The 22,544-nt window shown below is 36.2% G+C and overlaps 1 protein-coding gene across 1 annotated transcript in view; it reads right to left on the bottom strand.

Moving 5' to 3' along the window:
* The window catches only part of MSH2 (mutS homolog 2), a 75,367-nt gene extending 53,713 nt beyond the window's left edge, over nt 1–21,654 (bottom strand). Inside the window, exons 1-6 of the mRNA XM_044660656.1 lie at nt 21,444–21,654; nt 13,397–13,551; nt 8,942–9,220; nt 8,068–8,214; nt 5,845–5,994; nt 4,980–5,113 (exon numbers count right to left, since the gene is read on the bottom strand). Coding sequence (XP_044516591.1) covers nt 4,980–5,113; nt 5,845–5,994; nt 8,068–8,214; nt 8,942–9,220; nt 13,397–13,551; nt 21,444–21,654 — 1,076 coding nt within the window. The remainder of the gene's footprint in view (nt 1–4,979; nt 5,114–5,844; nt 5,995–8,067; nt 8,215–8,941; nt 9,221–13,396; nt 13,552–21,443) is intronic.
* Between the last annotated feature and the right edge of the window lie 890 nt (nt 21,655–22,544).

Raw genomic sequence — 22,544 nt, 5'->3', positions numbered from 1 at the left:
CACACCTAGCAGATTGGCTAAAATGAAAGAAGGGGAGAGTAATGAATGCTGGAGGGGATGTGGCAAAATTGGGACATTAATGCATTGCTGGTGGAGTTGTGAACTGATCCAGCCATTCTGGCTGGCAATTTGGAATCATGCTCAAAGAGCTATAAAAAAATGCCTGCCTTTTGATCCAGCCATACCATTGTTGGGTCTGTACCCCAAAGAGATCATAGATAAACACACTTGTACAAAAATATTTATAGCTGCACTTTTTGTGGTGGCAAAAAACTGGAAAATGAGAGTATGTCCTTCAATTGGGGAATGGCTGAACAAATTGTGGTATATGCTGGTGATGGAATACTATTGTGCTAAAAGGAATAATAAACTAGAGGAATTCCATGTGAACTGGAAAGACCTCCAGGAACTGATGCAGAGCGAAAGGAGCAGAGCCAGAAGAACATTGTACATAGAGACTGATATACTGTGGTAAAATCGAATGCAATGGACTTCTGTACCAGCAGCAATGCAATGACCCAGGACAGCTCTGAGGAATTTATGGTAAAGAATGCTACCCACATTCAGAGGAAGGACTGCAGGAAAGGAAACACAGAAAAAAAACAACTGCTTGAACACATGGGTTGAGGCAGACATGATTGGGGATGTGGACTCGAAACTACCACACCAATGCAGCTATCAACAATTTGGAAATAGGTCTTGATCAATGACACATGATAAAACCAGTGGAAGTATGCATCAGCATGGGGGTTGGGGGGGGGGGGTGCAGCGGGTGAAGGGGAAAGTAGGAGCATGAATCATGTAACCATGTTAAAAACGAATATTAATAAATGTTAAAAAAAAATTTTTTTTAAGTTTGCCCATCACTGCTCTAGGCTACTTCACTAGCTTCTCATTATCCTGCAAAATTACATCAATCCTGAAAACTCATACTTTCCCATTACCTGCTGTCCCTTTTCTGATTGGATAAGACAGAAGATAGTGAATGGAGGGCTCTTCTCACACCCTCCATTATAGAAGGGTGATAAGGACAGTCATCTCTAATTCTCAGCCAGCTACACTCCTTTGGATTTCATCAAGCCTTTATGTCAATTATCTTCTTCTTGCAGCTTCTCTGCTTTTCAACCACCTTTTTGTAGGTTGTCTTCTCTCATGTGCTCTTGGAAGGAGGTCTAAATCTTTTTATATATCCTCAGCCCTTACCATAGTGCCTGGCACAAAACAGTGCTCAATAAATGTTTGCCAAATAACAAAAGATGGAAACAATAATCTAGGTCCTAACAAGGATAAATTGTTTACCTTCTAATATGGGAGAGTGAAATATGTGTCCCAATTTGAACCTTATCATCATCAGGGGTCACTGAAGAAGTCTAATTAAACAGAAGGCTTGGGAGAGGTTCTGATGGTAAGCTTAAGATAAAGAGGGGTGAAGAGGAATACACAAAGGGGGGTGGATAATGGAAAGGAGGGTTAAGGAAAATTATACCAAATAATCAGGGTACACAAGAGGGAGCATTGAAATTTGAACATCATTCTTAAATGAATTGGTCAAAGAAGCAAAGAGAATACATATACACATACTCTTTTGGATATAAAAAAAAATCTCTCATTCAACAGGGAAATGGAAGAAAATAAGTGCTAGGGTAGTTTAAGGGTGGCATTAGTCTGAAGCAAAATAAAATCTAAAGATGTGCAAAAATATGTATAGCTCTTTTTAAGGTGGCAAAGAACAGGAATTCAAGGGAGTATCAAACATTGGGGAAAAACTGAACAAGTTATGATCTATAATTAAATATTATTGTATTGTAAGAAATGATGGAGATGGTTTTAGTGAAACCTGGGAAGACTTATATGAAGTGATAAAGAACAAAGTGAAAAGAACAAGAATAATTTATACGATGACCACAATATGATGAAGACAAACATTTTTGAAAGAAATCAGGGACTTCAATAAGTACCAATCATAACACCTCCAAATAAGAGGTTAAAGACCAAGAATAAAGAATGAGATTTACAGATACAGACATGGACAACTGACATGGACAAAATGGAAATTTGTTGAGCTTGATTATGCATATTGTTTTTCTTTCATTTTCAGGAGGTAGAGAAGAAAAAGTAGATTTTTGCTGATTTTTAAAAATATAAGAATAATTTTTAAAAATAAAGGGGAATTAAGTGCTAATTGTTTTCCTATTATTTGACCATCCTTGCATTCCATGTACTAATCCAACTTGATCATAGCAAATAATTTTTAGTTATTCTGCTGTAGTGTCTTTCCTAAGGTTTTATTTAAAATTCCAGAATGAATATTAATGGGATACTGATTTATAATTCTCTTTCTCTACTTTATCTTTCCTTGTTTAGGTATTAGGATTATATTGATTGATCTCTTAAAAATAATTTGGCAGCTTGTTTTCTGCCAAAACAATGAAAACTTACTTTTTCATTTTTTTTATTGAATAGATCTTTCATTTTTTAAATCAACCTAATGTGTGGAAACATTTCAATAGCATTTATTTTATTATTGTCTTTGAGCATTCTTTCATATGGTTTTTGATAGTTACAATTCCTTTGAGAAGTGTTCATATTCTTTAAAGACTACTTATGCATTAAGGAATGATTCTTGGACTTATATTTATATTTATATTAGTTGCCTGCATATATTGAATATTTGACTCTTATTAAAGACATCTGATATAACATTTTTTTCTCCACAATCAAGTTTTCCTTATTTTCCTAATAGTATTATTAATTTTCTTTATGCAAATGCTATTAAATCTCATGTAATTGAAAGCATATATCTTACCTTTATCTTTCATTTTATTGAGAAATGTACCTGATCTGGTTCTCCTCTAATTTTTGGACAGCACGACCTTTAATATTCAGGCCAAAAATTCATTTAGTGTTTATTGTGGTATACAGTGAAAAAAAGGAAAATTTCCTAAAATGCACAGTATCTGTTATAGCTTATATACAACAAGGAGAAGCAACTTCCTAGGTACTGAACTTAGGAAGATCCATTTAACTCATGCATTACCTCTCAGGGCTAAGTTAAATCTTTTAAAATCTTTTAAGATAAAAGTTCCAGACAAAAAACTAATCTGTATCAGTAAAGGGCATTTCCAGAACAGGAGCTCCCTGATTCCTCCCAAAATGATGAACTTATAGATCAGAAAAAATACACAAATTCTCTCTCCCTCTCCCTCTCTTTTTCTGATAAATTCTGAGTTACAAAAGTCTACTTGTTATGACAAAAATGAAATTAATTTAGTAGCAGTATTTGCTACTGGCTAAAAAAGGGAAAAGATTGCTATCTCTGTTTCCATGGAAATGCCACTTTAAATGACAATTTTAAAGGGATCAAATTCAATATTGTCATAATATACTGTCAGTCCCACTCAATAGAGTACTAAGCTTCACAAAAACAACTGCATGCAATCAGTTCATAAATTGTCTAGAAACTGTTCATATATAGCAATTTTTCAAGATAGCCAATTCATAAAACTACAATAGAATTATCTTTTAAAATCAGTTTGAGACTATTTATTACACGGTGCTTTATTTAAAAACTGTCTTTTTACATCTCAATTCACAATTAAATATGAGCAAAATTTTGCCATGTACACAATTCACAAAATAAGGAAAAGATGTGGGATCCGTAAGTTCAAGAATTCCAATTTGATAGCTTCCAGTTTTCTACCTGATACTACCTTAACATTGCTCCTGAACCATCATATACAGACAGAATCAAAGTAATATAGTATTTTGTGCACTAATATGTTATATTAGCTCCGTATATTTATATATACATATATATGTACATATGTATGCATCATAACTAAGTCAGTCCTTAGACAGACACACAGTCAGTTTGCCAAGCCCAAGACTCAAAGCCTCAACAACTCGGGAGAGATCTCAGAGATTGGGCTCCTTTGCTACCACCTCCATGAAACAGGTCATTTCCATGACAAAATCAGGCATAATAAGTCTATAGTAGAGATATATTAATCTTACATCAGATAAAATAGTAGTGACATCCTTAATATGTTCATACTATAGTTCAGTACTGTTATAATGAAATCAGGTAAAGTGAGAAATGACAAGAAGAGGCAGAGAGAAAATTCCAGAACTCTGGGGTCAGTGACTCTGGTGTCATTTAGTCCCTGGACTTACTCTCACTCCGGAGGTACTGGCTTTCTCTCTGGAAACCCTGTCTGAGTGGATCATCCATCAAGCTTTCGGTGGCCGGGAAGAGGTTGAGTTTTAGTGAGACACACAGGTGGACTGTGCAGTCAAGACCCTTACTCCCTCTCCTTTGGATTTATGTTGCTGAGACCCTACTGGATTCCTGACAGACCTTGAAGGACAACAGCCATGAGATCTCTCTACAAACCCAGTGGACCTGTTTACCTTCCAGCTTTTCCCTTACTCTTAAATACTATCAAGGGAGGTGGGGGAGTGGGGGGAATTCTGGATAGGATTAAAGTATAGGTAGGTGGGTAAATTTGGGAGCAGGGAGGGACTTAGAAGGCTATTGTAATGACCAAATATTACATGATGAAGTCCTGCACTCAAGCGGTAGCAGTGTTAGTCTGAACCAAATAAAATACAAGCCATACCTCTTAGCTATGAGGCTAAAAACAATTTACTATCCGCAAATAAAGTACTTTTTAAACTGTATAAAGTACCATGTAAGTGTTGATCATTAATCTGCTGAACTTTAACCCTTTTAGAGTTTACTCTACTGCTATTCCCACTGCTACTTGATCTAATATAATAATTTAAAACAAAAATACTTAAAACAGAAATTTCTAATTTTATGCACTATTTTGTTAACATTTCTTTAGCCACTACTTTAAAATTATATACTATTACCATTCAAATACATAAGCACTTAACGGCTATTTAATTTTAACAAAGCAAGAGTATCACTTATAGGCATTAGTCTCCATAAGACCCCTATAAATATGTTTATGTACCTTTCCTCTATCCTGTTCTTATCCAGTAGTGGCTGTTTAATCCATTGATTAAGCAGTCTTTGGCCTTGAGGTGTTTTGCACTTATTCAGCAATGCAGCAAGAGACTGAGTACCACTTTTGTCTTCGGCAGAGCCCTGGTAGCAGAAAGTAAGAGATGAGATGATGGACTTAGTGTGTCTTACTGAGCCAAAGATTTAAATGATGACTATTTTATAATATAATTTACAATGTATAATCAAACTTTTGCCCATTGGTACTATTGTAATGACATACAATACTATTACTGTAACCTTAAGGCTAAACCTATTCAGAATCAAATTCAAGGATTTCATTTGTTGTAAATTTATTTATATAACTATTCTGTATTATTTTTAAGAGTAGAAAAATAAAATATAGCAATTAGAATTTATTTTATCTATTAAGTAAATAATTATATATTAAAGGACATTGAACTTCTAAACATTTAAGAATGCTATACCCCTTTCATATAACATGAAACTGTCATTCAAGTCCTATCCCAATATCTTACGTTGTTATTTTTTAAACATGTTTTAATCATTCCTGACAAAGACTATTCATCAACTGACTGTGTTCCTGAAGGTCATTTTCTAGAATGAGATCTATGAAAGGTTTTCAAATGATGACAAAGCTTCAAGTAGGTACCCAGTGAAAGACCTGCCTAACTAACACCTGAAAGCATCGTTACAAAGCAGGTCCTTAGATGTGGCTTTTTGACCACAAATCATAAAAAAGGTTTTCACAATGTATTTCTCTATTGATTAAAATTACCAGCTCTTAAAATAGCTCTTTCCATCCCAAGCTTCAAACTTTGATATATATATATATATATATATTTTTTTTTTACCTGAAAAAGATTAAGAGCTCTGACAGCTGCATTATCCAACTTCATATACTGGCTGAGGTCAAAGGTGGTCAGTTCAAATTGTCCAAAGTTTGAATCATCTGATAAAAGTTCTAAATACTTAATCACAGCCGATAATGATGAAATTGCAACCTAAGATTAAAGAATTTCAAATATAAGATCGTAGAAGCATGAGGAGAAATTAAGAGTAAATAGGTAAAGAATTCTTAAAAGTAAATGGCTTGATAAAGATAAATCTCCAACAACATCATTTTCCCTGGTTTAGGAAAAACTGGCACACTATTGAATGGTCTAGTAAAACTATGTGGCCAACTATTCTGGAAAGCAGTTTGGAATTATGCAAATAAAAAGACCGAAATGCCTATATCCTTTAACCTAAAAATTCCACTATTAGATAGTGTAACTTCAAACAAGTTAAAGATTAAAATAAAAGACCCAAATACACACAAAATATTGGTATTGGTAGCAATGCTCTTTTTCAGTAGCAAAGAACTATAAGCAAAGTAGATGGTGATGAAATGGGGAACTGCTAAACATATTATGCTACTATGAAATATAGTGTCATTGCACTATAAAATAATGAAAAGTATACAGAAAAGCATTGCAAGGCTTTTATGAACAGGTGAAAATAAAAGTAACTAAAACCAAGAAAACAATGAATACAACACAGAAAATTACATGGGAAAAGTTACAGCTGAATATTGGGTAATTAGAATGACAAATCTGCTCCCACAAGAAGGTACCTTCCTCTCTTAATTGTATAGACTGGGGATTCTAGGTGTGGAATACTGCATAATCAGACTGGTTTTTGTTTTTTTTCCCCTCACTAATACAAAGAATGGCTCTCTGAGTGCATTAGAGGCGGATAAATCTATATATATATTGGAAATAAAAAAAAGATGTCAATAAAGTACTTTTAAAAATCATTTTCTCTGGTTCCTCTATAATCCAAAATAGCAACAGTTAGGCAAAAGGAACAGAACTGGTCAGAACTGCATGATAGCTCTTGAAAGCAAAATTCTAATTAAATAACAAACACTTATAATGTGGCTGTTCTACTAGAACATAAAAACAAATGTTTAAAAGGAAATACAGAAGATACTTAATTTAACACACTTTTAAGCAAATAGCTAAATCATACATTTTATATTAGGGAATGAAGGAGATATAAAAACAAAAGACAAAAAAAGTATGATCACAAAGAAGCAATCAAGAAAAATAAGCATTAATGGCATCAGGTGTATATTTTCAAAACAGGAAATAATAGTGCTGCAACAACAGCTTAAATTTCTTGATAACATTTTAATCAAAGCAGCATGTTTGTTGGTACTACTTGAGCAGCTGCTCATCATATTGCATCAAAAGTTGTTTTCTGTTTCTATCATAAAACCAAAACAAAAGGTGAACTATAAAATTGGTTCACAGCAGATCTCCCTTGAAAAGACGATCACATATAGAATGTTATACATTGTGGTCACTGTGTTAATGTGTTGATTGACTTTGCTTAACTATTTCTTTGCTACAAGTAAAGGGAGAGAACAGAGACAGGTCTATCTGCAAATGAACATACTATTAAAAAAAAGAAATCAATAAAACATGTTCAAAAAAACGGACTCTACAAGCATGTTGTAAATAGAAATGTTATTTTCACTTAAAGAATCCATATGTATATGGCCTAAAAATTTTTAATGGCTACAAAACTATTTAAGCCTCAATTAAGTGAAAGTAGAACTGGGATTTCTCCAAAACATTTATAGTGATAACATAAGTGTCTACTTTTTTCCCCATTCAAGTACAGAAAGATTCCTAAGACTCCTCAATTCAGTCTTTTGTATTATTTTATTACCCAAAATCAATGTATAAACCAACTCCAAACATAAAAATATGAAGTCTAAACTTTGAAAACTCAATATTGGTATTAAACTAACCAACCTCCAGAGAATTCTTTCAAGCAAAAAGAAAAAGAAATTGGAGATATGTAGTAGAACTATAATGAAATTCACCAGTAAAAAAGACAAATTATTTACGTAGGTCCTTCTCTTAGGGAAATATTTTGAGATTTTCATTTCGAAATTGAGATCAACTGAAGGTCAAAAAAAGGGTGATAATAAATATCATTTGCCATGAATGTAAACAAAGTTAATGTATTAGAAACATTCTATAGGAAAATGAGTTTTAAGACTTAAGAACACAAAATTGACATACCTGATTCTCCATCTCAGGCAATACAGCACTATTCATTTGATCTCCCTTTTTGCTTTTCAACAAACGGTTGAGGTCCTGAACAATATCTTTTGCTGAAAAGTCAACTTTCTTCCTCTCTGTGATCAGAATCCCTCCTCTCTCAATAACCTGTTTTTAAGAAAAAAAATTTGTTCCATACCAATAATTTAACTGAAAAACAGAACTTGCAAATCTTTAAAAAAAGATCTATTAAAAAATAAAAAAAATTTAAAAACAGATTATTCAATGTATGCTTATAAAGTACCAATTAAATTATCACAATTATAATTGTTTCAATATCATTGTTATGGTACTTGTCTTCCTTTCCTCAGTTCTGTATTATGAGTGACATAATTATTTCAAAACACAACACAAAATGGTTTTTAAGAAATGTTTAAACTTTTTTTTAAATCAACCAAAATGATCATTTTAGGTGAACAATATTTCAAAAAATGTTTCTTATAAAACATCACTAGAGCAATTAAATGGCCATTTCAAGTTCTGGGTTTTCTCTAGTGTTCTTTTCTAAGATTTTTTGTTTTACTTCATTAGTAACAAGTCATTTAGGAACTCTGATCAACACAATAGCCAAACACAATTCCAAATATGAATATGAATAATGTGAAACATGCTACCCACATTCTAATAGAAAGGTGATGGATTCAGAGGGCAGATCAAAGCATGTTTTCCTTCCATTCTTTCCATTTGGACAATGCTAACATGGAAATTTGTTTTACATGACTATATATATATTCATAATGGACTTTCCCTCCTTCTCAACAGATGGAGAAGTGGGGAGAAAAAGAATTTGGAACTGAAAATAAAAACTGATAGGAAAGCTTTACCCCTTTCTTACCTGTCTCAGTTTTCCCATGTCCCCAGCAGTTTCACCTCCTGGTAGGATACATTCCTTTGGGCCAATTTGAATCAGCAGTGCTTCCAGATTGGAGAACTGATCATTATCTGGAAACTCACACAGTCCCAGCTTCCTCTGTATGGAGTCAACATACCCAACTCCAACTAATCTTTGGCCATCAACAATGGACAGCTTAACACCAACACCACCAATGGAACATGACATGTCATTGTTGCCAAAGAGAATTTCTTCAAATTGGGAAAGGTTACCTGGTGAAGCCTAAAAAAACAAACAAAAAGAAATTTTAAATCACCAGGAACTATTTTAAACATTCTTTTGGATCCTATTATGTAAACAAGATAAAATAGCTAATTTTAGTTAAATGTATTTGAAAAGCTTTTTTTTTAATAGGAGCAAAGCAACCACACAGTTAAGACTTCGAGAAAAAAAATTTTGAATTAAATAACTGACAAGGGTGTATATCCAAGATATATTGGGAACTATCACAAATACTTAAGAAAAGTCATTTCCAAATGAATACAGAGTCCAAGGATATGAACAAATAACATTTCAAAAGAATTGTAAACTATAAACAACTACATGAGAAACTGCTCCAACTCACTAATAAGAGCAATAAACAATTTGTGGGGCCAAACACAAATATTTAAATGAACTGATGCAAAGTGAAGAAAGCAAAACAAGGAAAATAATCTATCCAAATGACAACAATGGAAATGGAAATAATAAAATAATCACTATGTATGTATGTATGCTTGTATGTATGTATGTATGTTATGTATGTAAGCTATGAAATTATCTTGGCCAAGATTAATCCCAAAGATACAAGTAAAAGGAAGGAACCATCAATGTAGAATACTGATATCAAATTTGATTGATAAAACTGGTTACTCTCTTACTAAACTGTTTCATTCCTGTTAAAATTTGTTATAAAAGATGGTTCTCTAGGAAGGGAAGGAAGAAAGGGCATATTAGGAAATGAAGCTGATATAAAAACAAAAGATGTGAATACATATTTTTCAGAATCATATGAACAAAAGCCATAAATTTTATCTAGGACCAACCCTGACAACTTTATTAATGAAAATGTCTGAAATACTCAAAGTATTAATCATATATTATTCTGAGACAGCTTTAGGTTTACTTTAATGATATTGAATGGGAAGGAAGTTGTTTTAGAAAAATATTCTGTCTTCTTCATGATGGGTTCCCTTGTTTTCTTGCTGAACTGACCGAAGTCCTACTGGAAAGTTATATCAGAGAAATTATTCACAAATGGTAGTTGAATAAATTAATTAAGTATCTGCTATTTACAAAGCAAACTTACTGTGCTTTTTTTTTTTTAAACCCTTACCTTCTGCCTTAAAATCAATACTAAGTAGTGATTCTAAGGCAAAAGATCAGTAAAGGTTAAAAGCAACTGGGGTTGCAACTTGCCTAGGGTGATAGAGCTAGGAAGTGTCTTTAGTCAAATTTGTACCCAGGTCCTCCCAACTTCAGATCTAGAGATCTATACACTATGCTGCCTTGTTCTACAGCTGTCTTCGAATAAATTTAAATAAAGACTGAGGAAAACACAAGATTGAAAATTGTCATTTAAGGCAACTGAAAAACTTCAGTATTAAAGTTTCAATTATTAAAATGTAAGGGAAAAAATATCAGAATTTAAAAACTAGAAGGATCTTAAAAACTAAATCCAATACTCTTATTTTATAAGGAAGGAAACTGCATCAGAAGTAACATTCCCAAGGTCACATAGGTAGTTAATAATAAGAACCATAATGAAGACTCTAGAACTCCCTTCTCTAATTACTTCATGTGGATGCATCTTTTCTTCTCCATGAATCTTGGAAATACTGGAATGATTCCAATTTCTCCCAACAAAACTTGCACACTGACAATGAAAAGAATCTTTGCAGTGATTTACAATTCACAGTTTAACAAAAGAGAGTAGGCAAGTGGGTATATGTTTAAGTTGTTATATATATGCACGCATGTAGTTTCCTTTCTGCATTGGTAGAAGGAGTTTCCTCACTTGGGTGTTCTCATAATGATGAGATCCTAGCACTGAAGCCAAAAATATATTCTTAAAAAAGGAACTATGTGGAATCTTTAGAATGCTAGTGTTGGGAGACTGAATAAAAAAACCACAATAGAGTGAAAAGAGCACTAAACTTATAGTAAGAAAATACAGGTTCAAGTACAAGGTCTAACACATGAAGGGAATGTGACAAAACAGATAGAAAGCCAGTCAATCAGGAAGACTCAGGTTCAAGTCTCATTTATAACCTGCTTGTGTAACCCTGGGTAACTTTTTTGAATGTCTTAGACAGCTCTCCAAGACTAATTTGCAAAACAGTTGTACATTGAAGAAATTTCTGGTTCAGACCAACCTCCCAGCCTCTTTTTTTCTTTTTAAACCCTTACCTTCTGTCCTAGTATGAATTCTAAGACAGAATGGCAGCAAGAGCAAGGCAACTGGGGTTAACTGACTTGCCTAGGGTCATATACCTGGCAAGTGTCTAAGGCTAGATTTAAACCTAGGCCCTTCCATATCCAGGCCTATCCAATGAGCTATTTAGCTGTCCCTCCTGCCTCTCATTTAAAAAAATTATTATCAATGTGATTATCTGCAAGTCATTTAACAACCCCAAGTCTCAGCTTCCCTATCAGTAAAATGTGGGGGACCCATTATTTCACAAGTTGTGGTGGATAAAATATTTTATAAACAGTGCTCACTATAAATGGGAATCGGTACTATCAGTATGTTCTATAAAGTTTTCATTATATAAAGGCATGTTTATGTTATATGATCTTCTAAATTCATGTTATGTGTATTCGAGTATTAAAAGTGTGCTTTTAAAAAATTTTATAGCTAAGGATTTATTGTTAAGCTTCTTACAATACAATCAGAAAAACCCACATGAGCCAGTATGTCACAAACATGTTTCTTTTTTAGCTATGTGGCAGACAGTCTGTGGGCATCAAGGCCCCCGCTGCTTCATCATTCAAGCTGAACTCTTCTGCCATGCCTCCTCTTCTTAAGAAGTGATCATAGGAAATATGTTCAGTTCCTACAAAATGACCCCATGAGGACAAAGAGTCCAAGATTTCAAAAGAAATAATATTTTAATACCTAAGTGAAGAATAAAGATATAGGCACATAAAAAATGTTTTTTGTTGTTCAGTCAATTCAGTCATGTCCAACTCTTCATGGCCTCAAGGACGATGTCCATGGAATTTTCTTGGCAAAGATACTGAAGTAGTTTACCATTTCCTTTTCCAACATGTTAAAATAAGTTACGTTAAATCTAAGAGTCGAAGAATATAGATTGTCATAAATGCCAATTTAGATATAAGACAACTTCACAAATGCCTAACAAAAGAAATTGAGGGGATTAGGACAGCAAATGGTTAATTGTAGGAACGGAGTCAACCACACTGACTCCATCTTGTGACTTAATTCTGGAGCTAGCTCAGGTCCCTTTCTATTCAATTATGGATGTAATCCAACTTCTATCTTATGGGGAAACATTGTTCAATTGTGGGAATTGGAGAAAACTTTATGTTGTTTGAACTTAGCTCTACATGGCTAGGAAGCTGAACTATCTCTACCTCCTGTTTAAGAGACCCTTAATTAAGGACCTGTTGTGCTAGAAAGATGGTCAGATCCAAGAAGGATGTAAGGAGTTTTCTCACAACTGTACATCTCAAGCAACCCACATGTATTATCTGAAAACAGGCCCTATACTTATCTATCAATTATCGTTTCTATGTTCCTCTGTTTACAAACATTCAGATGTAGTGGGACATCTCTTTTTCTGAACAAATAGGGAATTGTACCTATTTGCTCTCCCTCTTCCAATTTGGAAAGTCTCTAATCTTTGGTTTAATTAAAAATCAGATTATCTAATGTTGTACTGTTTCCTTTTAATTAACTGGACTGTCTGATTCATTTTTTTTAGTATATCAAAGTCTGTCTCCCTTTGTATTTGGGATTAGTCCTAAATTGAGAAAGGGGCAAGGTCCCAATTTGTTATGCAATTGGCATGTACTCCTTAATAAATCAAAATGCTCTGAAGCTCAACTTTTGTTTCCTCAGTCATTTCATCTTATACCCACCAAATGAGGAATGACCTTTACTTAGGAATGGCTGTTGCATCTCGATTCATCTTCCCACTGGCACAGAGGCAAGAACTCTTCTATTTCCCAAGGGTCTGTCTTTCCCTAGTCAGTACTTTTGCTAGAAAATTCTTTCCTCTTAGCCCTCTCCTTTCTATCACTGCCAAGGACCTCTGCCACTATGGCCTGACACTGCCCACAGAAAACCTGGATTCCTGTTGCTATAAGAAGGCATGGACTGATAATAATAGTAGCAGCACTATACTTGTGAGATTTTTTTTCCTTTCTACTTTTCTTTGCAAGAAAAATAATTACCTTGAATGCCACATGCCAGTCATTCTCCTTGGTGGCCTTATTCCCAGCTTTATTCTTATAAACTTCAACTCTATACTGACGAACCAAGAGGAGGTCTTTTGAAAAAGATTCAAAATTCATTTTACTAAGCACAACACTTTCCAGTTTTTTAGAACCTAAAGGAAAAAAAGAAAATGCACATTTTAAGTTGATTGGGGATTTTATACTAACAAAAAGCAAAGAAAGTTCAAGTTTTCACAAGTCAAAACAATAAAAACTTTTAACTTCAGGTTACTATGAAAATAAATGGAATCAAGACAAAAAACATTAAGCACGATTTGGAAAAATTCTTAGCAATGTTTACATTCTATAAATTGCTAACCCTACTCTTCTGTCACATATAGTAAATATTCTTCCTACTTCAAGGATCCATCATTTCACCTATGGAAGTGCCTCCACTGGCACACCCCTGTGCTTCTAAGCTGTACTGTCCATAAAATACACATCATCACATTATAAATTTTCTGGGGATGGGGATGAGCTTCTTCCTGATCGTTGACAGCAGGGCCCACAATGGAAGCTGGAATCATACCAAAAAAAAAAGGAAGGCTGGGCCAGAACTTGTACTCTACCAGCATAGAGTTGGAAAATCTAGTCATCTCTTTGCCACAGCCAGTTGATAAGAATTTAAGTACTTACTATGTGCCAGATACTATGCCATGAGCCCAGTTATACAAAGAAAGACAGTTCCTTTCTCAAGGAGCTCACAATCTAATAGGAGAAACAGCATGTAAACACCTATGGAAAAACAAGCTACTTACAGGAAAAACTGTAGGAAAGATAGAAGGAAGGCAATAGAATTAATAGGAATTAGAAAAGTTCTCCTCTAGAAAGTAGGATTCTAGATGGGACCCAAAGGAAGCCAGGGGGTGATGAAGAGGGAGAACATTTGGGGCTCAGGGAAAGACAGCAAAAATGCCTGGACTCAAGAGTAAGTCTTAAAATCAATTCTCCTCTCCTTATAAATAGACTCCATAAAAGATATAGCCCAATATTTCAAACAGTGATAAATTCATTCAAAATTCATTCTTCTTGTTCTTTTAGATGAAATATTGATAATCTCTATTACTCTCTAAAACATCTGAAATAATAAACTTACTATAAGAGAAACCATTTATAAGAAAATCAGTGTTAAGAACAACAACAACAAAATGAAATGGCTCTCCAATATCTTTAAATCTGATATTCATTGGGAATGAATGTCTCATCTGCTAGGGCTGAACAGGTCATGGAATACACCCTAGGCTGCAACTCTTTACAATACATATACATGATGAAAACAGAATAGAGAGGAAATCTGAACTCAGAGGAGTAGCAGGTAAAGTTTGGCTGGAATGCAGGGTATGTAAGGAGACTACTGAATAATGCAAGAGATTTGAATAGCAACAGCAGTAAGGGTAGGCTGGGTCTATAGAGACTGTGAAGGACTATTGACAAATCATAGTTTTGTATTTTATCCTAGAGACAATAAGGAATAATTCAAGAGCAGGAGAATTACTGGTCATACTTAAGACTTAGGAAGATTATTCCTAAAGAGATCAACTATTCCTTAGGAGAATGGATTAGAACAAGAAAAGATTAGAAGCAAAAAAAAAAAAAAAAATCAAATAGGAGGCTAATACAATATAGCTCAAGCTAGAGGAAACTAGGAATCTGAACCAGGGTCAACATTATGTGAGTAGACATAAGAGGAAAAAGATAAGCAAAAAAAAGATGTAAAAGATGGCTGAAGGAGAACAGACTACACTTAAATGATTAGATGAAGGGGGTAAGAAAGGAGGTTGTAAAAAAAAGACTCATCATGATGTCAACCTGAAAAAAAACCAACTATCAAAGTAGTTTTATAATAATGGGCCTTTAATCACAGTAAAAAGACTGCAGCCTGGGTTCCCTCACAGCATCATGCACTGGGGTCTCCAATGAAATTCACAGAAAGAGGTGGTTAAATAGTCTTGGAGCTAGATGGCTAGGGTAATTGGGAATGGTTTTCTAGTTCTTTAGATTGGATTCTTCTTTAAAATTCAATCCTCAGGGACTTATGAGAAAGAAAACTAGCCACATTCAGAGAAAGAACTGTGGCTGAAGGGGATATTTGGGGGGATGTAGACACTAAACAATAACTCTAGTCCAACTATCAATAATATGGAATTAGGTCTTGATCAATGATACATGTAAAACCCAGTGGAATTGTGCATCAGCTAGGGGGGGTTTAGAGGGGTTTGGGGGAGAGGGAAAGAACATGAAATATGTAATTAGGGGAAAATATTCAAAATAATTAAAAAATTTAAAAGTCCTCCATCACCAAAAAAAATTAAATAAAATACAATTCAGTCCTCAGGCAAAGGAATTGTTTCTGAGTAGGCAAGATCAATTCAGTCTGCCTTTTGATTTGATTATTCAGTCACTAAGGGAAAGTAGAAGATTCTTCTCAAATAAAAGTATTCAAAGAATACATAATAAAAATGAAAATAATTCCTAAACTAATTTACTCATTCAATGTCATATCAATAAATCTACCAAATGATTCTATAGAGCCAGAAAAAATAAACAAAGTTGCTGAGCACACTTTGGTTTTTTTCAGGGCCAATATTTGGTTTTTAAAAGTTAAGGGTTCTAAAGAAAGAGAAGTCATTAGTAAAGGGCTTTCTCTTCTCCCCTTCTTTTCATCTCAAAACCCCTTAGCATTATCCCCACTCCCTCTTCCTTTACAATCATGACTGCCTTTCTAGTCGGGGCTCTGTGGCCTTTCTAAACAACCAGTATACAATTTAGAGAAACTGAGTCAAAATCTCTAAGTCAGGTAAGGTTTATTGAAAGAGGGCCAAGTCTCCCAATAAAGCCCGACCTCCAGTATAGACCAGAAGACTCTGAGCACTGTAAGAGACCTTATTTTATACTCCAAAGAATTAGACAATCTTTTTTATCAAAATAATACAAAATAGTCCTATCTCTCAAAGAATAGAGATACCCAGAAGCAATATTCATTGGTTAGGTCAGCTAGGAAGCACTCCTTATTTGTCCATTAGTTAGGACAACTAGGAAGCACCCCTTATTTGGTAAATCTTTTGACCATGACCTAATCACTTGATGGAAAGGGAGGGAGCAGGGATGCCTGGGCTAAGAGTGAGTGGAGATAGATATTATAGTACCAGGTTCTGAGCTCGAGTCAGGCCTTGTGAGCCAGGCCTAGTGCTGCATCCTGGATCACAAGTTAAGGGTGAATGATATATCAACTTTGAAGGGTGGGGCTGACACTAAGGCCTATGATACTAAAGCAGTTATTTACTTAATTTAAAATCTCAATATTTATGCTAGAATATTCACAAAAAGCCTGCTAAAAATTATGTCTTATGCTAACTATCTTAGAATTACAATTATGATTAACTCAAGACGACTGCTAATATTAAAATCTAAACCTCATATAAGGGGGGGTAGGGGATTTTTCTCTCACTGCTCATACATGGAATTTATATCTTCTCTAGCTGGAACTCCTCCACAATCATGCTCTCTAATCTTCAATTTCTCCATGTACAGTGTATTGGTTCTTTCCCTTCTATGTAAAAACATTCCCAAGCCACCCCAATCCTTACAAGACCCTCCCTGGATCTTACTAAGCCTTCCTATATCTCCGTTTCCTTTCTCAAATTCCAAGAAAAAACTGTCTACTCTCATTGCCTCTCCATTTTTCTCACTCACTTCAATTTGGTTTCCTATTTCATCACTCAACTAAAACTGTTCTCTCTCCAAAGTTACCAATATCTTGTCAAATTTCCCCTCAGTCCTCATCCTTCTTGACCTCTGCATCATATAACACTGCTGACCATTCTTTACAGTTGAACACTTTCTCCTATGTTAAGTTTTTATGACACTGCTACATCTTGGTTTTCTGTGGGCCGCCTAGTAATTTCATCTTGGTCTCTTTGCTATGTTATCTGTATTTCAGATGTGCCCCAAGGCTCTTTCCTGAGTCATTTTCTCTTTATACATCCTGATGACATAACCAACTCCTATGGGTTCAATTACTTTTATGCTGATACTCCCAGATCTATCTGTCCATATCCATACAAAATTAATATATATATACACACATATATATTTACAAACACACACATATATACATATCTAGAGTTTCTCCTGCCTAAGCTCTAGTCCTCCATCACCAATGGATTATTTGGACATTTCAAACTCAAGTCTAAATCAGAACTCACCATCTTTTCTCTCAAAGTTTCCTTCTGAATGTTCTTATTCTGTTGAGGACACCATCATCCTAATCTCAAACTGGCAAACTTAGTGAAGGGGACTCTTGCTGGATGTGCTGGCTAGAAAAGGCAGAAAATCCCTAACCACACTCCTCCTTCCTTCTCTCCTTTCTTCTTCTAGTTCATGTTTGTGTTTGAAACCCATAGAAACCCCTGATTGTGTATGTATCACATAATCCATGGAAACTCCTGTGTATGCATCAGGCAACCCATGGAACACCCCACTTTTCCCCCCCCAAATCTGGCCTGCAACTTGGCTAAAGGAGTGTATAAGGCTGATTGGGTTTTGAGAGGTGTTCACAAGTACAGAAGAGGATCAGGGATGGATTTAGGGAAGTGATCGGGAGCACAGAGGAGGAGAGGATTGGTTGAGATTGTGAGCCCCTTTGGTGCACGAGGAACCCCCTTCCCCCTGAAACTATACTTAAAACACTTGCCCTGAAGCTCAGCAGATGCCTCCCAACAGGGTCACATCAATTGCGTATGCCCTCTGCTAGTAAGAGTAATAAATTGGCTTGCTGCTTTGTAATCAGTCTTGGTTTTTTTCCATTTTGAGTCAGTGGCCTCAAGTCCCACACATTAGTGTTAACCTCCACTCTTCACACTTTCTTGCTCCCTATACCCAATCTGTTGCTAAACTATATCATTTCTACTTCCACCTGACCTGAGTTGAAAAAAATCAAAATGACTCTGATTCCATTTTGTAATTAATTCTATTCTGTATCACCACCAACATTTTGTATAATTGCCTAAACTCACATTTCTCTCTTTTAAGTTTAAAATTTTGGCTTTTCTGTAAATCTCTTTTAAAGAAAATCTCTCTACTACTAATTATCCTTGTACACATAAAGGAAATATGTTACCTATGTTATCAGTAGTTATTCTTGCAGAATGCTAGTAGACCCAATCAATCTGCAATTTCTTAGTGACAAGATGGGAGGAGGGGCTGCTAGCACAGCATTATGATGTTTCTCATTTTGTAACCAATGGTATTGTTTTCCTCGTTTATGACATTAAATTTCCGGATGTTCCTCCTTTTCTCTATAAAAATCATCTGTCACTCACTTGAGGTTTTTGTTTTGCTGAGGAGCTATCCCTTTTGTTGGTAACTGCTGTGCTTACTAATAAACTGATAGTGCTTGCAGTTTTGTGCCCCAATTTACTGTATCACAACTGAGTCCTCATTCCCTGTCTCAATTCGCAGGGCCACCACTCTAGTTCAGAATATCATGCCCTCAATCAAGCTTAGACTATTGCCAAGTATTCTTAATTGGTCTCTCAAGTATTTCTCATTCAAATTAATTCTCCACACAGCTGCCAAAGTATCTTCCTTAAGTACAGATTTGACAATGTCCCCAACTCAAATTCCAGTGGCTCCCTATAAACTCTCAGATAAAACATAAATGTTGTAGCTTGGAATTTAAAGCCCTTCACAAGGTGGCCCCAATCAAGTCTTCCAGCCTGCTTACCTACTATCCCCTTTCATGGGCAGAGCCTCTTCATTTCTATTAATCCATAATCATTCAACTTCTGGTCATCAATTCTTCATGTTCATATGACTTTTATAATCCCACTTAAATATTTCACTGACAAGATGATGCTTCTTTTCAGCAAAAACTTAACTTTTTAATTTAATTTTAATTTAATTTAAGCATTCTCCATTAACATGTTGAAAGAACTCTCTTTATTTGACACATTTGAAATTCTGTAATCATCTTTAAACTACAAATTCTCAAATACCCCAGCCACTACACCCTGATAATATTTTTGGTCACCAAATAACTGTAATATCAATAATAGTATGAAGTAGTAGTTAAAAATCAAGCCTCAAAATCAACAAGTCCTGGGGTCAAGTTCTAACCTGGATAAGTGGCCAAGCCTCTCAAGTGTCCCCAAACAATTCTATAAACATTAAGTTTTAGTTACTGCCTAGGTGGATTAGTGGAGTAAATCCCTCCATCTGGAACTCCTGCAACAATGAAATCCTATTTTTTCAGTATGTCTAGTACATGATAATGCTGGTGAAATAAAGTCGAAGAACAAAAAGACACTGCATCCAAGGTGGGTAACTTTAGGTTTGGTCAAAAAAATTTAAGGAAACATCTAGGTAAAATTCTCTAAGAAAACATGAATGAGAATAACTTTAGTGGTTCAGAAAATTCAGATTCAGGGCTAAACTGTGGAGTTCAGACTAACAGCCAGTTTGAGACTGAAGTTAAGCAAGCTATGTTGCAAGTCTTAGGTAAGCTTATTAAGCTTTAGTCTACAATGAACCTCCTAGACTTACTACAATAAAATTTTTGGCCAGCAACAAGAGGCTATATAACTAGTACCTAACAGTTCATAACAATCTACACCTAATCCAAGTATTTAAATGTAATGCTTAGAAACTAGAGTACTGGACTTGTAATCAGGAAGACCTACTCAACCAATAGTTTTGTGACCCTGGCAAGTTACTTAACCTTTGCCTGCCTTAGTCCTTTCTCTGTAAAATGAGGATAATAATACTAGCACTTACTTCCCAGGGGTTATTGTATGGTGATGAAATGAAGTAAACTTTGCAAATCTCAAACTTTGCGCTATTTATGTTTGCTGTAATAAAATTTATGCCAAGATGATTTATATCTAGGAAACTGTATGAATTTCCAAAAACTTTTTAAAAATATAGATTGTTTAAACTTTCAGTACCACTTCATAAATATTCTGGAGCAAAAGTGAAATCTTACATATCAGAGTGATCAGAAAAAAGAGATGAATTTGGGATGAAGACTTCTCAAAAATAGCAGGTACTTGAAAAAAGGATAAAATCTGGACAACTATGAGATTTCTAGAGTTAGAAAAGTCATTAAAGATTCCAACCCACTCATTTTACTGATAAGAAAACTGAGATCCAATGAGGCTAAGTAATTTATTCAGTCAATCTGATTATAAGAAGCAAATCGGTAAGAATCTTTAAGTTAAAGAGTTCCTTCCTTCCACTCAACATGAGAATCTTCCAAATCCAAAACCAGGCCACAAGATGTTTCTTTGGTTAAGTTTTCTTACCATAAAGAGGGGATAGAAAGACAAGAACATTAAGGCCTCTGAATTCTAAAATTCCACGATTAAAAGAAACAAAAACCTGTAGAGGATGATCTTCATCCCACACTCAGATCTCATCGATCCCTTTTCTGAGCTAGGGCACTGGAAACTTTCGCTTAAAGTTTGGGAGATAAGAGCCAGTACATGAGGAATGAGGATTGTAAACTCTTGGAGGGCACGGACTATCTTTTACCTCCTTTTGATGTCCCCAACCTTTTGAGCAAGATAGTTGGCACAGAGCAGGCACTTAATAAATGTTTACTGAATTGAATTGAAGCCAAGGATCTGGGTTTGTAAACTGGCTCAACAACGAGTAGTTTCTTATCTCTGGGGTTCTCTTTAGGGAGTAGGGATGGCCATCCGCCCCTCAGGACATCCGGCCATCTGGCCCTCCAGCCATCCGCCCCTTAGCCCCTCCGCACAGGAAGGGAGGGAGGAGAGCTAGAGGAGGAATGCAAAGCTCAAAAGCATGAATCTTAAAAGAAGGGGCGTGTCTCCCTCCAGGACAGAGAGGGCAGGGCGAAACAGCGAGCTATAGAGAAGGTGGAAGCCTAGGCTTGGTGGGCCTTTTCTCAGCAGTCCCGTCCTTCCCTCAACCTCCCCGGCCCCTCTCCAAGTCAAGTCACGCCAAAAATGGAGGTCCCGGCCCCACATCGGACGGCCCTTACCTGTCACCCCGATATATTTGATGACTGCCTGGGTCTTGAACACCTCCCGGGCGGCCAGGAGCGCATCCTCGCCGTGCGCGGTATAGTAATCGCCCCGGTCGAAGAGGCGCACTGTGGTAAGCGGCTTTGTCGGCATGGCCTGAAAGAAGCGGACAAAGCTGCATTCGGCCTGGCTGTCCATGGCCAACACCTCCTTCGGCTGCACCGCCATGTTGGAATCTCCCGCCAGCGGCTGCCGGCGACCCCTACTGAACCCGCGCCGGCCCGCCTCTTTCCCGCCTTCGTCAAGGCCTCAGTCGGGAGGTTCAATCAGCATTTAGCGCCAGCGACGAGGGGCGGGGAGGACGCATCCAGAAGAATCCAATCACAAGCCGAAAGGAAGCTGCCGCTGGGTGACGTAATCCCCGCAAGGGTCCGCCTCCTAGATCTTGGCCCCCGCTGGGTTCCTAGTCCCGGGAGAGATTCTGCGCCCCTCCTCCCACTCCCGATCATTTGTCGGGACCGGAAGTAAGAAGGGCTGCTGGGATGCCAGTTTTCCCCTGAAAACCTTGCTTCCTAATTCTGATTCGCTGGGAGAGCGTGCGAGTCAGGTTATTTGGCTACCAAAAAATTGAACCCATATTACCGACCATCCTCCTGGTACCCAAATAGCGTGACCTAGGATAGAGCGCGTAGCCCCAAGTCCGAAAACCCCCCGAGTTCAAATCCCTCTGCAGACTCTGACTCACGGTCACTCACGTAGCGATCATCGTTTTCCCCATCAATACAATAGAGACAATAATGGCACGAACCATCCCACCTCCACCCCCCTATCAATAATCCTCAATTTATTCTGTACTTATCCTCTTCGCAGTTTGTCCCTCAATTTCTGCGAGCTCCTTCAGCAGGGGCTTTTTCACTTTTGTTAGTATCCCCTACAGTGTGGCACATAGTAGGCGCTTAATAAATGCTCGTGGATAGATTGCCTGACTACCCCCCATCCTCACCACCGGGTTGTGGTGGGGATGCATTGAGGTCATTTAAATGAAAGTTCAAGTGCTGTAAAAATGTTAGTTGACCTTTCCTTTTTTTTTTTTTTTAAAACCCTTACCTTCATGCTCA

Source organism: Gracilinanus agilis, chromosome 2 (assembly GCF_016433145.1).
Source record: "Gracilinanus agilis isolate LMUSP501 chromosome 2, AgileGrace, whole genome shotgun sequence".
NCBI classification, from domain to species: Eukaryota; Metazoa; Chordata; class Mammalia; order Didelphimorphia; family Didelphidae; genus Gracilinanus; species Gracilinanus agilis.
Note: the sequence above shows the minus strand (reverse complement) of the source record. Positions and strands in the feature narration are given on the sequence as shown.